Source organism: Mesoplodon mirus (genome assembly GCF_964341445.2).
Source record: "Mesoplodon mirus genome assembly, chromosome: 9".
NCBI lineage: Eukaryota > Metazoa > Chordata > Mammalia > Artiodactyla > Ziphiidae > Mesoplodon > Mesoplodon mirus.
In genome coordinates, this window is record NC_138985.1 from 115,236,002 (window position 1) to 115,254,217 (window position 18,216).

Below are 18,216 nucleotides of genomic sequence, written 5' to 3' on the forward strand. Positions count from 1 at the left end.
TATCACCATGCCCGCTTCACAGATGAAGACAGAAAAGTCAGTGCCCAAACTTGCCCAAAGTTTCACAGCTATCAAACGAGGGATGGAATCAAACCCAGGGTCTGTCGTAACCACTGTTACACTGTCTCTCTGCTAGGGCGACAGGGATACATGTAAGACGCTGAAAACTACACACAATAAACGATTAGATGTTCTAAAGGGGACTGAGACGAAGAGGAAACAGACTACGAGTCCACACTGTCACAGAAGGTACCAGGGAGAGAATGGATTTCCTTGAAGAATGTCAAGATCTGGAAAGCCTGCCATCTGGGGTCAGCACAGGGCAGTTACGGGGGGATGGCCAGGACCCACATGAGGCCCAGATAGAGCTGAAGGCTTAAGGAGCTCGACCACATGAAATACATACATAGAGTTCTTCAAATTGTTTCTGAATTTCGCTATCCATCTCAATGGCATTAAAGTTTGGATCCCTAATAGGAAATGCTTCAACAAACAGCAGTGCAGCATTGGACCGGACTTCCGAGTTTCTGGCCTGGAATGGTTGAAAGAAGAGTTTCAGAATCCAAAGAAAGAGCTGACATTCAAAGGCTTCAGTGTAGAATTCCTAAAGTAATGCTTCTAGTGTCTCAATACAGACTTATCTACAAATTAAAGACAACTGTAATATTTAAACTAACCAAACTTGTGAGACCTTCCTTAAGTGAAGCTGAACTCCCAGCTCCATGTCGACAGATATTAAAAGATGTCTCCTTGCTTCAAAGCCCATCTTGTGTCATTAAGAAACAGTGACCATCATGTCCCACTCCCAACACCAGAGTCACCTGTGTTGAAAATTACCCATGTGCTCGTCTGACCACTCCTCAGAGTGCTGTCATCTTGTCCCCCAGTCACCAGCAGGAGGTCCTGAGGACCAGGACGGTTCAGCCCAGCTCTGCCAGTTTACTTATTAGCATGACTACCCTCCTTCCAGCTGTGCAGTCCACACTAAACCAATTCAGATTCCCAGTTTAAGAAATGCTTTTAATAAAAGAATAAAATATTCACCCAAAATCTCACAGCATTCCCAGCCTCGAGTCTTACTTTTAGTGCCTTACTGCAATTCTGAATTAGAGTATGTTAAGCTCAAAAGCATAATTAGCATTCTAAACAGAGAGAGACTATTTAAGAGGTGTACCTTTAATCCTCTCCAAAGGATGGGCTTATATAATCTGTAAAGCATCTCTTCCACTCCCTGCCGAACTTCCTTTTGACGATGAAAATAACTCAGCAGCTAAGAGCCAAGAAAAGAAGAAAAGAATGGTAACACTGGTGTTTTCCAAAAAGCATTTAAGATCCTACTTTGAGGAAACAACAGGGAGCATAGGCTGCACCTTATTCATAAGTCTTGACAATTCTTTCTAACAGGAACCACAGTGGAAAGACAGGCTGACAGCACGGAACATGGAAATCATGCAAAAGCCATCTATGGTGGAGAGAAAGACCCACGGCCTTGGGCTGTACAAAGGTTTGGGTTCCAGCTTCTACTCTTCTACCAGTAGCCACAAAACCTCATAAAAAGTCACTTACACCTCTGACCTTCAGGGCCAAATGAAAAAGGAGTCAGCCTAAGTGCTTTCTACAACCCATTCTGGTTCTACAATGCACTGGCTACAACCGTCTTTTGTTTTAAGAACCTACACTGGGCATTCAAAAACAGGATATACAGTCAGCCCTTCATATCCACAGATTCTGCATCTGTGGATTCAACCAAGCCTGGATAGAAAATATTTGGAAAAAAAACAAATTCCAGAAAGTTTCAAAGCAAAACTTGAATTTGCTGCTTACTAGCAACTATTTACATAATAGTTACATAGTATTTACAACTATTTACACTGTATTAGTTACTGGTGTACGAGGATGTATAAGGCACTGGAGCATCCGTGCATTTGGTACTCAATCCCCCGCAGATCCCGAGGGGTGACTTTATCTCAAATACGTGTCACTGCCTAGTGATCCTTTCCAGTAGAAACTTAACTTAGATGTCAAGTTCATCGCCAAACTCGTGGATAATCAGACAACACACTCTGCTCTTTTAGTCCCATCCCTTTGTTCTCTTCTACTCCCTTTTTAACCAGCCAGAATCTTCCGGCAACTCTTCACAGACTCCTGTCCCCAACAACAATCAATGTTGCCTTTTTCCTTAATTCACAACTCTTGGAGCTAAAATTATATTGATGAAAAATGGAAAATTTTTTTAAATTAGGCTATAAAACTACAGATTATACTTTAAGCAAACTTGAATCAAGTTTGCCCTAAAAGAACTACAATCTGGGGATTATTTTCTTCTGATTGTTAATTTTTCATTTAGGAGATTTTAGTCTATCATTTGTTTTCCTGTGTACCATATTAATTTGTTATCAATGGTATACTCACTTCATAGAAAGCTTTGGAACAGCTGTACTGAGATACCCTTCACACGCCATAAACGCCACTCTCCTAACGTGTACAGCTCAGTGGGTTGCGGTATAGTCAGAGTTGTGCAACTATGACTACTACCCGATTGTAGAAGACTTTCATCAACGACGTGACGATTTCTTACTTTCTCTTTTTTTTTTTTTTGCATTACGTGGGCTTCTCACTGCTGTGGCCTCTCCCGTTGCGGAGCGCAGGCTCAGCGGCCATGGCTCACGGGCCTAGCCGCTCCGCGGCATGTGGGATCTTCCCAGACAGGGGCACGAACCCGTGTCCCCTGAATCGGCAGGCGGACTCTCCACCACTGCGCCACCAGGGAAGCCCCGATTTCTTACTTTCAAATGACTCCTAAGGTATTTCCTGAAGCTTCTTTCAATATAGCAATAAAATGACTTAGCAGGTAAATTTGATATTTATCAAAAAAAGGATTTGAGAAAGAAGCTATAATGTGTTAGAAGCAGTAGGAACAATTACCTGGAGTCCAGGAATACCTTTCATTTGAAAAGTGAAATCTAATATTCTACCTTTCAATTCCTTCTGTGCATTTTTTCCATAAATTTAACAAATGATGATACCTATACTTACAACAACTTAATCACTCACACTAACACAGCAGAAAATCAGGTATGAAAAAGTCTTTAGTTATTTGGTCCAAGAGTGAAGCAACTACATCACACATCTGTACAGTTTAACATGATGTTATTCCTTACGATTCAATAGAATCTGAAATGCCAAATCATACACATGAAGTAAGTGACCCCAACTGTCCTACAGCTTATGAAGCACCTGGGATTGTGTGTGTGCTGGGGGGGTGGAAGGGGCACGTGGATATATTTATCCCTGGTTCTTTATCTTTGGATAATGCAAAGTAAATCATCAAAAACATAAAAGAAATGTTTTTTGTCCATTCAAACTTAATATAATTAGTATATTTATGTCCTACAAATAATAGTTTCACTATACAAAAAAATAAAGAGGTAGCCTTTCTTCCCTTAGCTTGACACACATTTGCCAATACTAACAGAAAGCAAAGGCATTGCCCCTGGATTAGGACACTGATCAACACCACAGACCAGACCTCCCGAGTCCTTCTCCAGGATCACTGTGATTAGCCAACTCCTACCAGTGTAATAACCACACTGACAGCGGAGCCTTGTTTAGTCAGATCACGTACAACATGAGGATAAAATCCATATCTAAATTCTGAGACCACCTTTTAAAAATAAAATTGTATCAAGAGAAACTATCAAAGCATTTACTCAATTTGGTTTGCAGAATACAAAGTGGAAATGTAATGTATGAGAGTAAATAAAAAATAATCTTGAATAGCCTCTTTTTTTGAAAACAGTGGTAATGGCAGTAAGGAAGTGACGATTCTATACATTTTTATGTCGAATAATTTAATTAAAGTTGTTTGAATAAAGTTCTGATTCTTAACAGTAGACCTTTGTTTTCCTAATCAAAACTTTGGTGGCAGGGTAAAAGTCCCAGGTGCCAAGTATCAAGATTCTGAGAAATCCTTTTAACGGATGCCTGTGAAAGCTTGACAAAATTTCACAAAAACAATTATCTGAAAACAAAAAAGATGAGACATGATTTTCAAAAGTGCTGTGAGAGTGTGGCTCACCTCGCGCACTCTGGTGTGCACTGGAGACTTCCGAGGAAGGTGGACCCCGTGGTACAAGAAGTCCTGGATGCAGCCATTTTCGATGGCCTGCAACGACACCCCAAAGCGAGAACTTGGGTGAGCGCATTCCCACAGACGGCAGGACAGGCAGTACAGCGGTTAGAGCACAAAAGGACCGTCTGATCTGTTCATCTTCTATTTCATGAGGGAAAAAGCCTGGATCCTTTCATCAGAGCTTTTCAACTTTAAGTCTACACCTCTTAGAATTCCTTTCATCTTCATATACCAGAGAGAACTTTTAGTTTCCTTTGTCTTATTTGATGAAATATCACATTTGTGCTAAATAGCAGGGCACTGGAGCCTGGTTCAAGCCAGACAGGGCTCAGAGACTGAGGGGGGCCGGGGAGCACCCTCTCCTGAGTCATCCTGATAATCTCAGAAGACTGGATATGTTCCAAGAGCCCCCCCCAAGAACTGACAATGAACTACCTCTAAGGTGGGGGCCATGATTCCAAACTGACCAAAACACCACCTTTCAGGGCTGCCACAGAGAGGGGCGGGGCAGGGGCGGGGATGTGGGCAGCTCCTCGTTCAAGCCAGGACAGTGAAGGCCTGGTGTGTTAGCCTGCATTCTGCCTCCATACCCAGGATTCCATGGTTTTAGGGAAGGAGATAAGGAAAACTTGCTAAGAACACTTTTACCTCTTCTCCATTACCTTTGAACTGCCTGACTTGCGATGAGACAGGAGACACACGGCACTGCCAGGCAAGTGTCTGGGCCACAGAAGTTGACCCCTGAGAGCTAACTACCAGAACATGGACATCCTGCAACTGACCCAGACTTTTCAACATTATCAATGGCAGACTTTTTTTTTTTAAAGAGAAGAGGGAGGAACGCTCTAAGAGATTTAAATGCTGTAACAAGCAAATGCAGTTGGGAGACTTGCTGGATCCTGATTCCAAAAAAAACTATAAAAAGACATTTTTTAAACAAAGCAGAGAAATTTAAATATGACCCAATTAATTTTTTAAATACACAGGAATTATTGTTAATTTTGTGAAGTATGATAATGGCACTGTATAGCCATACTTTTTAGAGATGCATACTGAAGTACACATAAAGAAGGTGTCACATCTGGAATTTGCTTTAAAAACTTGACGGGACAGAGAGAAGAGAGGGAAGGGGGTGAAACTGAGAAGTGCAAATTGCTGGTACTAACTTGGTACAGGTCTAGTCAAAATTAAAGTTTCAATTACAAACTCCTATTTTTTAAACCACTATTGGAGAAAAGGGGAACAAAGACTCCTTCCTGTGAACAAGTTTCATGCAGTAATAAAGCAATACAAAAAAATGCATAACAGGGCCTCCCTGGTGGCGCAGTGGTTGAGAGTCCGCCTGCCGATGCAGGGGATACGGGTTCGTGCCCCGGTCTGGGAGGATCCCATATGCCGCGGAGCGGCTGGGCCCGTGAGCCATGGCCGCTGGGCCTGCGCATCCGGAGCCTGTGCTCCGCAACGGGAGAGGCCACAACAGTGAGAGGCCCGCATACCGCAAAAAGAAAAAAAAAAAAAAAAAAAAAAATGCATAACAATGTCCCGGTTCTGCCATTTCCCCAAAAAATTATACACTGTAAAACTATTCTACAAGTTGTCAGCAGAGGAATAGAAGTGGTAAGTTTTAGTTTTCTAGAAGTAGATGTCAGAGACAGACCCCAGTATAGTTAACCAAAGCTTAAGCTGGGAAGGAGAGCAGAGTGGGCAGAAATAAACTCCAAACATCCAGTGGTTAACCTCCCCTCTCCCCACCCCCACCAGTCCAGGGCCTGCTCCCCCAGGAGGAAAGACCCCTTTATGACTTAAGAGTAAAAATTTTACCCTCAGAAGGAAAAAAACACATCTAAGAACCTAGCATGAGAAAAACATAAGGGATATCAGACAAAGACACTTTCTTTTGATTTTTTTCCAAAAGAGCCTGTGAATGTTTAATTGTGACTGTGAATTAACACAGCCAGAATGTAGGTGTTACAGTCATTAAAGGTTAGGTGTATTCAAACACAGTCTTTAAATTCTCAAACGATGTTGCTAAAGAGGTGGCCTGAGGGTCCCGAGGAGCACTGGCCAGAAGAAACAGAACGCAAGCCACAAACACAACCCTAAACTTTCTAGAGGCCACATTAAAAACAGAAAAAGAAAAAGGTAAACTTGTTTTAATAATATATTTTGTTTAGCCCAATGTATCCAACACACTATCATTTCAACATGCAATCAATATTCTTTTTTAAATAACCATGAGATATTTTACATTCTTCTTTTTCCACACTGTCTTCCAAGTCTGGTGAGTTTCTTACATTTATAGCCCAGCTCAGTTTGGACTGGCCACGTTTCGGAGGCCCGGCAGCCACATGTGGCTGGGCACTACAGGTCTAGAGCTGCCAAAATGCCTGGGGCAAAAGTCTTGATTCCACTCAAACTACACAGCACAGTGAGTCACGGGCATCTTGAGGCTGTGCTCAGGCACGGACGTGACCTTGAATGTGCGTGGAGGACGCTCACCGTGGGCTTCAGCATGACAGACAAGCATCAGCACAGGTTTCAAATGGCCCTACTGTAGCTACTTATTTAGTAACCAGAACACAATAAAAACGTTAACATTTCATAAAACGAAAAGGAAATACCTCTAATATTTTCCCTGAAGCCTTTTTCCAAGCTCTGAAATAAACTTCTGCAATGTGTACCATCAAAGATCTAGAAGAAAAAATCAAAAATTTTTAATGCAAGTCAGAAGAATTATATTTTTAATGTGTATCATTTCAGGAACTCTCCTCTCCTAGGGAAGAAGAAACTGTTTTGGACTTTGCAAAGCAGAGATATGTTATCCACCTGCAGCAGAAAGAAGAAAACAAAGTGCAGAGGAGGAGGACTGAGACATCAAACCACTTCTTCCTTCTCAGTCAGGCTTCCCCAGAGCTTCACTATTTCCTATAAAACTATGACACATAGCCCAGAACCAAATTCTTAAGTAAAAAACCTTTAAATATAAGTATACTTTTTGACTTGAAGTCATTTTGGACTTTCCGGTCTATTTCGCTCAGGTACAGGGAGTCCTAAAATACCAGGGTTGACTTAGAATCATAATTAGGAAAATCTGCTGGTTCAACCCAAATATTCTGCAAATGAGGGAACAGGAGAAAGCATTCTAGTAAACAATCAGAGATCCAGAATCACATCCCAGCTCAATACTTACACAGCTGCCTGATGTAACCAGGCCCACCTCAAGAGTTTGAGGATTCGTTTTTTTTTTAGATTCCATATATATGTGTTAGCATACGGTATTTATTTTTCTCTTTCTGACTTACTTCACTCTGTATGACAGTCTCTAGGTCTATCCAGGTCTCTACAAATGACCCACTTTCGTTCCTTTTTATAGCTGAGTAGTATTCCATTGTATATACGTACCACATCTTCTTTATCCATTCATCTGTCGATGGACACTTAGGTTGCTTCCATGTCCTGGCTATTGTAAATAGAGCTGCAATGAACATTGTGGTACACGACTCTTTTTGAATTATGGTTTTCTCAGGGTATATGCCCAGTAGTGGGATTGCTGGGTCATATGGTAGTTCTATTTTTAGTTTTTTAAGGAACTTCCATACTGTTCTCCACAGTGGCTGTATCAATTTACATTCCCACCAACAGTGCAAGAGGGTGCCCTTTTCTCCACACCCTGTCCAGCATTTACTGTTTGTAGATTTTTTGATGATGGCCATTCTGACTGGTGTGAGGTGATAACCTCATTGTAGTTTTGATTTGCATTTCTCTAATGATTAGTGATGTTGAGCATCCTTTCATGTGTTTGTTGGCAATCTGTAAAAAATATGGAACACTTCACGAATTTGGGTGTCATCCTTGCACAGGGGCCATGCTAATCTTCTCTGTATCATTCCAATTTTAGTATATGTGCTGCCAAAGCAAACACAAGGATTCAGTTTTAAAATGAAGCCTCAGGCTTCCCTGGTGGTGCAGTGGTTAAGAATCTGCCTGCCAGTGCAGGGGACATGGGTTTGAGCCCTGGTCCGGGAAGATCTCACATGCCGTGGAGCAACTAAGCCCATGCACCACAACTACTGAGCCTGCACTCTAGAGCCCGAGAGCCACAACTACTGAGCCTGTGTGCCACAACTACTGAAGCCCATGTGCCTAGAGCCTGTGCTCCGCTACAAGAGAAGCCACCACAATGAGAAGCCCGTGCACCACAACGAAGAGTAGCCCCCGCTTGCCGCAACTAGAGAAAGCCCGTGCGCAGCAATGAAGACCCAATGCAGCCAATAATTAATTAATTAATTTTTTTTTTTTTTTTTAATGTAGCCTCCTTCAGCCCCGGAGCAGATTAAGTACTTGGCCGTGAATCCAGCAGATAGCTCCAAATGCTGTCAGGGCCCAGAGGCTGGGAGCTCGGGCAAGAGCATGCTTCCAAGCCCCTTCCCCAAGGGCTCTTCCCACCAACCACATAGCTCAGTCCACGGGAAATCACACAGTACACATTACGTCCAAAGGTATCAGAAGTGCTAGTGACATGGGCTTTACTATGATTGAAGCTGAAATTTAACTGGTAAATAATTTGACTGTTTAAAGAACTCACACAAAGTAAAATCTTAATTTCAGTGTCACTATGGAAAAAAAAATGGTTTCCTATAGCAAGGAAAAAAAATATCCAGTGATACAACAGTACATAATAAATAATAGTTTAAGAGATCATTTTTAAAACTCCTAATACATTAATATAATTTAAAAGTCAGGTCACATAGAAACTTTCAAAACCACACTAAGCACAAAATATTAATTACCCTTAATACTTACTTTTGTAATCCTTGTAACTGGTTTTTAATGGTCCCATGGATCATTTTAATGAAATTTATATTCCAGTTGAAGAGAGAACTAAGAAATCTTCTTCCCTATAAATTAAAAAAATAGAATATAATGTTAAAATTGCAACCAAATAAAAAGTTCCCAGGAACCAAAAAACAAACATTCTTTGAAAGTGTAGTAACACTGAAGTTTGCTACACCCAACAAGGAAGCATCCATACTTCTAAGTTAGAATCTACACACTGAAGTTGCACTTGAGCACAGTGCTTCGGGTGGCAGTCCTGTGTGGGGATGGCGGCGGGAGCCTCGGAGGGACCGAGCTGGGCAGCAGCAGAAGGTGGGAGGCTCCCCGTGGAGGGCGGAGCAGCAGGCACCTCTGAGCTACTCCTGTCCGACCACAGGGTGACCCAGATAGCTACCCCACAGCCCAGCAGGCAAGTTAAACGATGCATCAGCATTTCACTCTGGCTCTGTCCTGATACCTCCACAACCTAAAATCAAAGAATGCTTGAAATCTAGCACCTTGGGGTGGGAATGGAACTGAACATCACTTTATCTTTTATAAAAGACAAAACCGAGGGCTTGTGAAGTTAGGAGGCTAAGTATTTGCCAAGGTAGAATTTTCAAATACACATAGTCCCCATATATTATATGTAGTTATAAGTGTCATACATATATAATGTAATATTAATTTTTATGCATACTACTAGATTACACATGTGAACCTAAAAAGCAAGATTATATTTACTCTCTACAGGGGGAATAAAATACATCTGCCCAGAGTTTCCCTGTGAAGGGCACCATCACCTGTCATTGCTTACCAGCACACCAGTGTCTGGAGTCCTACAGACGCACAACACACTTTGATACAAAATGCAGGGTAACCATGCTTGCAACAGGTAAGTTTTTTAAAAAGTATTTACTGGGACTTCCCTGGCAGTCCAGTGGTTAGGACTCTGCGATCCCAATGCAGGGGGCCCAGGTTCAATCCCTGGTCGGGGAACTAGATCCCACGTGCATGCCGCAACTAAAAATCCCACATGTGGCAATGAAGATCCCGCCTGTGGCAACTAAGACCCAGTGCAGCCAAATAAATTAAAAAAAAAAAAAAAAAAAAAAAAGTATTTACTGGAAGTAACTTGCCAGTAGAGTATAGAAGAGATTTATTGTTTACCAAGAATGACTGGAAACTGACATGACCAAATTAATGACTGATTAGGAAACTAAGTTTAGATATGTTAAATTCAAAAGAGCACATCAATTTAAAAAGAGAGCTTTAAGACACACACGTGTATATTTATGTCTACACCTGCACATATGTATGTGTGAGACAAGCATGCTTCATCCACTGCTATGTATAAGTCAATATAAATAAAGTTTATTTATCTGAATCCACTCTTAACTTCTTTACTCTCCCAAATTTCACAACAACCCTGGGATACTCAGGGCAGAGGCCACGCATCCAGCATCTTCCCAACAATGATGATGGGAGAGTAGCAAGAGCACAGTCAGGGCACTTCCTGTCTTGCAGGCACTAAAAGCTCTATGAATGGCCTCGTGTGCCGCTCAAGGGAATCCTGGGAGAGGGCACCTGCTGTTCCTATTTTACAGAAGGAAATACTGAGATTGAAAGGAGTGTGATCAAGGTCACCACCTACTCAGTGGACAAACAGGGGTCTGAACATAGCCTTTCTGACCCCGAGAGCTGAAGGTCTTGGCCAGTGTGGCCAGTCATCTGGTACAGCCCTTTAACCTCGCCAGCAGAGACTGTGCGTGGGGAGTGGGCAGACTGGGGTCAAATCCTTCGCTCCCCTGGCCAGCTGTGAGGGTGAAACCTTGAGCAAACTCTTCATTTAGGGCCCCCCCCCGGGAGGTCCTTCCCCCACACATCCTTCGGGGGGGTGACAACTGCCTCCTTTTGCCTCCAATCAGGTCTGCCAGGCCACAAGTAATCAGAAGAAGGCTACGTTCTATAATTAAAAAAAATGTGCTTTGCATCCCCGGCATGGAGATACAGTCGATCTACAACGACTCCAGAAAACTCCTAAGACAATGGACCAACGGGTCCAAGAGAACCAGACAAGCCACTCTGCAATTTTTAATCCTCTGGTAGCCACATTAATAAAAGTAAAAAAAGATTAAATTAACTTTAATAATATATTTATATAGTCCAATATATCCAAAATATCATTTAAATATGTAATAAATATATAAAAATTATTAGTGGGATATTTAACATTCTTTTCCCGTATTAAGTTTCAAATCCGTGTGTAGTTTTCACTCAAGGCCACAACTGGACTGGCCATATTTCATGAGCTTGCTCAATAGCCACATGTGGGAGTCACCACCAGTGGACAATGCAGCACTGGGCCAGAAGCCTCTCTCTGGACTTATTGGATGGGTAGGAAAAAGAAACCAAGAATACTGTGTGATGATGGGTTGAGTAATATGCCAATTAACCTGGAATTAGGGCAGAGGGTCAGATCCATGGGGAAGTGCTTGCTCAACCTTATATTTATTCATTTTTAATTTAAAATGCAATCATGGTTCCCCCAGGATTCACACAGCCACCTGTTACCTTCTGATTTAATGATGAAATACGCAAGGACTTGGAAAACGTTTGCTTAACGCTGCCATGCAGTAAAAATGAATTTTCAAAAACTATAATAGCTCTTGATAGTTAAGCTGACTCTTTTATAAATACACTGAGCATGATGCAAACAGCAGACACATGAACTTAAGAAAAACTTCCATTAAAAAGCAGTTCACAAACACAACAAAAAAGAAAACCATTTACCTCTTCTTTTCTGATATAATTAACATTTATGAAGCACTGAAGCAGCATGTCTTTAATTTCTCTACTTTCCTCCAAATCATAATCAAAGCAATATAAAGCTTGATGGATACGCCATAGCCGACAGATGTCTGCACCCTGGGAATGACATGAAAAGAAAAACGTCTGAGTTTTTCTTTTACAAAGGGTAAAGTCACATTTCAAAATAACTATGAGACAATTTTATATCAAAAAAAGAAATAATGACAAGAGAAAACATCTTAAAATTTGCAAATGGAGCTCTAGAGAACATTTTCTTAAAACCTAGGCAAAAGCAAGCAGAGATGTTGATAGACAGTGTGCTGTTCACCAGTTTTGTGCGATGAGGATGAGTCTACACTGACCAGTGTGGAGCATCAGCCTCACCCGGCTATGGAGCAACTGACCTGGGACTGGTGCCACTGAGGAAACACATCTTTAACTTTCTTAACTTGAAATGTAAATGGCCCCATGTGGCTAGCGGCTACTGTGGTAAAGGCACTGGTGTAGAACATAAGGAAGATGTTAAATAGAGTCTTGATTTAAAAGCTGAACAAAAAGGGCAGTGAAAATGGATTTTAAAAAGGCAAAGCAATGATGGCTTAAGGCTAAGTTCTGACACAAACCAGGATTTTTCAAATCACTCCTATGGCCAGCAGAGAAAGTCAGAGCACTAGCTGAGGACATAGCCAAAAAGGTTCTTTTCTGCCGTAAAACTGACTGCTCCTGGGAGGCCACAGTGAGACGGACTCTCCCACGGGTGGTAAGAACGTGACCAGCTGCGAGCTTTATAGAAAGCTGTTGGCAATGTGTACCAAGAGCTCCAAGTTCAAAGCCACTGACCTACAAATTTCACTTTGTAGGTACCTTTGTAGGAACCCGTGACAAGTAAGTAAAGATGTGAGGGGGGCGGTCAGAGAAATCCCCAAAGATCCCTAGAATCACAAGGGTCACCTTGGCTGTGGGATTGCGGACGATTTTTCTCTTCCTCATTTTCCCTCTTCTTCATTTGCCCAATTTTCTAAGATGAACATAAGTATCTGCCATTGTTTGATCAGGGAAAAATACTGCTCTTTTTCTGGATTTCTGAATTGTATACCAAAGACTGAAGGATGAGAAACAGCCCAAGTTACACCCAACCCTCACCATGCCCTCTGTTGGCCCCTCCAAAGCTTCCTCAGGCCTGGGCTGCAGTCCACAGCCCCACCCTGGCTGCCCTCCTGCCCAGCGCCCCCTCGGGTCTGCAGGCCCTCCCTGACCACCCCACCCCCTTCTGTCCTTCCCTGAGCAATTCCCACCATGGGAACAGCCTCTCAAAGGCCACATACCGAGGAAGACGCGGAGAAAGCCTGCGTACGACCACACACGTGGAGCCTCTGCCTACCCTCGACTGCCCACCTCTGAATATCCTCCTGAAACCTAACTGAAAGCCACTGGGCCAGGACTCTCGCAAGCAAACACAATTAATAACTGGTATAAACACCTGCACTTTCAAGTAACACTCAGCAAGTACTTTAGAAAGTGAACACACTGTTTTTGTCTTGAGACTTCTCCTCAGCAGCATGACGAAAGCAGTCTTCCCCATGTCCTCCTTGGCAGGCAGGCCTCTCTCCCACCACATCACACACAGATCCTGGATGGAGCCCTGTAGCTCTCGTTCAGACTCAGGTAGCGCATACAAAATACCTACAATGGAGCAGTCATTGCACGATGAGTAAAGTGAGCCAGCGTTAGTCCATATTCAACCGTGTAGAGCGCTATGACTTAAAAGGTTTGCCAAGCAAACGTTAGTTTATGGTTAACTTGCCAAAGACTTGTACACATTATTTATGGGAAACAAATGGTGTTAATTAAAAAACTGTTCTCCACTGTTATAAAAGCAGACCCAATAGAACCGAGAATTTTAGAACTGGAAGACCCAGAGAGGGCCTATTGTCCAAACTCCTAATCTACAAGAGGCAGACGCTGGGCTCCAAATTTGAGTGTAGAGACACCCAGGGCAACACTCAGCAGTAGAGCAAGGCCCCGCCTAGTAACCAGCAACACACTACAACCATCCCTCAGTTTGTTGGCCTCAAGTTCTGGCTCACTGGTGAAAAACAGTAAAAGCAACTATTATAATGAATACAAAAGCTACAGTACTGTTATTAACAGAAGAGCTCAAGAACTAATTTAAAATACTGATAACGTGCTCATAACTGTAATCCACAGACATCCGAATGCCATTACTCTGATGTAAAATTCCTGAATTAATGGGGATTGATGCACAATATTAGCACTCATCATTTTATAAAGCATGTAGGGAGACTGAAGATAAACTGGTGGTAACACCCACAAGCATTTGGGAGCTACTTTCATACTGATTAGGGTAACTTCTTAATAAGACACATTATTTCAACACAAGAATTCTTAATAAAACAGCATAGTAAACAGATACATAAACCAAGTGGCGCTGAGAATCTGTCACATGGAACTAATCAGATTCACACAGTGGAGGTGAGGGTACTTGGGATATTTTTCTTAAAGAACATTACTAAAAGTTACTTTTGCATCTTTTATATCTATAATTTTACACATATAATATTACAAAATCAGATCTTCTCATTAATTCAGACTAGTGTTCCCACTAAATTAATAACTACAGTTTTACAGTTTAGTTAAAATTTGAAAAGTACCATGATATAAATATTAGTATAGTAAAACTCCCCTAAGAGTCAACAGTTATTCCTCAGGTCATGTTCATAACATACTTAAAGAAAAAAATGCAATGTCACAAATGCTGGGCTAACTTGAAACGTCTGGCAGTAATCACTAGCTGAGAAATTTATAATCAGACTGCTTCCCCTTTATCAGCTCTTATCCTTGGTTCTGAAGGTCAAATAAGACATCTCTAAAAGCCCCTAAACAGCAGTCAGTTGCTCAGTAACGCACATTTTCACCATGTGAAACATTTATATGTGGCTTACATTAAATAATTACTCAGGATAGCCCCTAAAAGAATGCTCTTTTGCTCATTTTTTTTTAGCTGGAGTACAAGAGTTTGACTGCAAAGTTCTGATTCTCCGCTGCTGAGAGCTCCCTTGTACCAAGTATCACTCAGACACCACTCACACACACGCCACATTGTAGCTGAGTCAACTTACCATTTAATATAACAGCACACTCCAGTAAGGCTTCATAATTCTCACTTTCATTTATAACAGACACAGAAGCAAGAATCACAGATGTAATTGCATGAATTATTTCTATGCTTTTTTTCTATAAATGAAAAAAAATCAGAGTACAAGTAAATTAAAATCAACTTAAAATTTAATTTTTAAATGTAAAAGAAAGTCAAGCCACATTTGACACTTATTCTAAAAAGTGAATTAAAGCTGAACACAAGTCAGCAGTCTGAAACAGCAACACTGAATACTAGGTTAATGGTGGTAGGATCAGAAAAGGGTAAAACTACATTAAACAGACTTCTGATATTCTTGACTTCTACCTTTACATTTTTCCTTAACTTAAAATTCAATTATACACAAAAAACAATTATTTTTTAACAAAGAAAAAGGAAATTGATTTTTGAAAGACCAGTGCTACCATTTTTGACCCCTGCTCTGTTTCCATACTGCCTTCATCGGGGGCTTCCCCTGGCTGCCACCCGTCCACCGGGTTTTCCACCAACACATCTGTTAATAAATTCTTGAGTCTTTGCCATAGCTCTTCTTTCTGTTTCCTTGACAATTCATCCAGCAATTCACTTAAGTTGAAAGGGTCAGAAGCATCTTTCTGCAAAATAAATAGCAACTGTTACATTCCAAATACAAAAAATTAGTTCTATCCTTGGCAAAAAGTTTATGCACTAACTTAGTTACAAGTTCAAGAGTTTGGCTGTAGTTTTCAAAGTCCATTCTTAAAAGGGAAAAGTAAAGGGGTTATCAGACAGAAAGTAGCAGATTCCTCCTCCCCCCAGTCAGTCCTGCTGAACTAATCTTCACCCACTTAGCAAAAACCCTCCCTGAAATCAATCCATTCAGATGTCCACCATCTCCAGGTCTATAATTAGGTTACAAAAGTATGCTAGAGCTAAAGTAATAACAAAAGCAACAACAATAATAATGCATCCACGCCAAGGCCTGTATGCTGAGTTTCTGGTCTCCAAGCTAACTTGGGCCATGACTTTGTCCCTGAATCCAATCTGGTACAATCTGAGCACCGAAATAGCGACAGTAAGGGATAATAACCCTTTGAATAAGATAAGAATTAAGGAGGCCATACTGATAATAGCAACGAATAACTGCAGAAGCAATATGGGATTGGGAAATCACAATTTTATAGCTATCATAGTAATAATCGATACAGGCAAGAATCGTCAACTACTTCTACCCAGTGAGGAGGTCGTAACACCACTTATGCATGCAGTTCCTCCAAAACGCATAAACAAACTTAACCACATCAGCAAACAAGGGTAAAGGAAGGACAGACCACAGAACTGCTGCCTGCACTTCTCAAGACCATCAGTCATGAAACGGGATGCTGTGAAACTCTCTGGATCAAAGAGACCAGCAAGTCGGACAGCGGAGCACAGAGTGTGATACGGGACTGGGCAAAAAGACCCGCAAACACCCTGCAGGTGACCGTCCAGCTCCCTCTTTGAAGGTTTTACTGTGACTCTACAGGAGAGTGTCTATGTTCTAGGAAAACCCAGGAAAATACTGAAGGATAATGAGACATGGCCTGCAACTGACTCTCCAATGATGCAAAAAGAATACGGGAAGACTAAGAACGCTGGAGAGGAGGGGCAGGTGGGAACTGGCACGGCTCCTCACTAGGCAAGGGGCGGGGCAGCCCCCCAGGGCCCTCCAAGGCCACTTCTCCTACCAGCCTCCTCTGCTCACACAAGCTGCTCAAGGGTCTCTGTCTTTCCCTTTTGTCCAGAATTCTCTCCCCCAGTCTCCACGCAGCCCATTCAGATCCCTGATAAAACTACCCTGTCCCTCCCCATCCTTGTCCCAGCTTAGCCCTTACCCTGCTGTAGTTTCACGCCTGAATCCACCACAACCCGGGAGATAACCGAGGACAAAAAGGATGTCTTCCTCACTGTGCCACGCACGTAGCAAGAGGTCAGCAGAGACTTAAGTAATTAGAAGCACACTGCATTACACCACTTAGCATCTTTACAGCAACCCTCTTAAAAGAAAGGAGGGAATACCATTTGGGAGTAGTTGCCCATCAGCAGGTCTATCTGAGTATAGTTTTGTGTTACTTTTTTAAATAAACCTTGGTCCCTACAGATTCACTGAGATGACTATATTTCATTTGTGGATATAATGATTTTAGGAAAATGTCTTACATTAACAGTCACAAACACAATAAAGCTAAACATAAAACTTACATCAAGTTGAATGAATTGCAAAAATTCTCCAATCAGCTCCTTAGACACCGCTTGTACAAATGTCTCACGTTTTTCCATGACAGATCAAACTGTTTTTCATATGGCATTTATTCTGTAACCCTAGTAAAAAACACAATCATATTGAAACTTGCATTCACAAATATACCTTTTCCTACAAGATGTAATTTGGTACATTAGTTAGTATCCAAGACTGCAAGAAAATCCCTGTACCACCTATGATAGACAGTTTCTAACAATATTCTGACATAAACAAGTTATAATATCTAAAAAATAATTTTCCTACCAAGGGAGAAAGGGGAGGGAGGGATAAACTGGGAGACTGGGATTGATATATACACACTACTATGTATAAGACAGATAACTAATAAGGACCTACTATATAGCACAAGGAACTCTACTCAGTACTCTGTAATGACCTATATGGGAAAAGAATCTAAAAAAGAGTGGATATATGTATATGTATAATTGATTCACTTTGCTGTACAGCAGAAACTAACACAACATTGTAAATCAACTCTACTGCAATAAAAATTAATTTAAAAAATAAATAACTTCCGTGTTTTCTTTACTGAGAATAGTATCAACATAACATCGTGTTTCTTTCGAATGTTAACGAGGTTATCAGCCAAGGAAAGAGAAACCCGGCAGCTCTAGGAGGCTCACCTCCTCCCCCTTTTCAGCACCTTCGCCACATCCTCCTTCAGGTGTGAGTCAGCTCAGAACAGACCGGGCCCAGCTGCTAAGTCCTGAAGACTCTCCTTCCTAAAGCACCATTCCTCCATCAAGAAAATCCCTGTCACAGTCACACTGTTACGCAGACTGTGGCCCTGGGCTCACCTGGGAGCTCGTTAGGGTGCGCACCAGGTGCTCCCAACGACAGCACCCTCCTCGCCACCCCTGCGGGACGACAGCTCAGGGACCGTGTGCAACCTCCCTCCAGGCCCGTGTTTCCCCTAACAAATCCTATTTTCCATTTACACCACCTAGTGCTAGCAGTCCCCGGTGTGAGAGGCATCAGCCCAATGAAGTAACAGCAAAACGATGGAACATACGTGTAACA

The 18,216-nt window shown here is 41.8% G+C and overlaps 1 protein-coding gene across 5 annotated transcripts in view; it reads right to left on the bottom strand.

Annotated features, from left to right (window-relative positions):
- The window catches only part of NCAPG2 (non-SMC condensin II complex subunit G2), a gene marked incomplete at its 3' end in the record, with an annotated part of 275,587 nt that overhangs the window by 41,509 nt on the left and 215,862 nt on the right, over positions 1-18,216 (bottom strand). For all 5 annotated transcript variants that reach the window (XM_082632206.1, XM_082632207.1, XM_082632204.1 and 2 more), the window contains 10 exons: positions 17,136-17,255; positions 15,341-15,529; positions 14,899-15,013; positions 13,287-13,441; positions 11,741-11,875; positions 8,936-9,030; positions 6,754-6,823; positions 4,079-4,165; positions 1,175-1,270; positions 407-532 (listed from right to left, as the gene is read on the bottom strand). In XM_082632206.1, coding sequence (XP_082488332.1) covers positions 407-532; positions 1,175-1,270; positions 4,079-4,165; positions 6,754-6,823; positions 8,936-9,030; positions 11,741-11,875; positions 13,287-13,441; positions 14,899-15,013; positions 15,341-15,529; positions 17,136-17,213 — 1,146 coding nt within the window. In that variant the 5' untranslated portion in view covers positions 17,214-17,255. The remainder of the gene's footprint in view (positions 1-406; positions 533-1,174; positions 1,271-4,078; positions 4,166-6,753; positions 6,824-8,935; positions 9,031-11,740; positions 11,876-13,286; positions 13,442-14,898; positions 15,014-15,340; positions 15,530-17,135; positions 17,256-18,216) is intronic.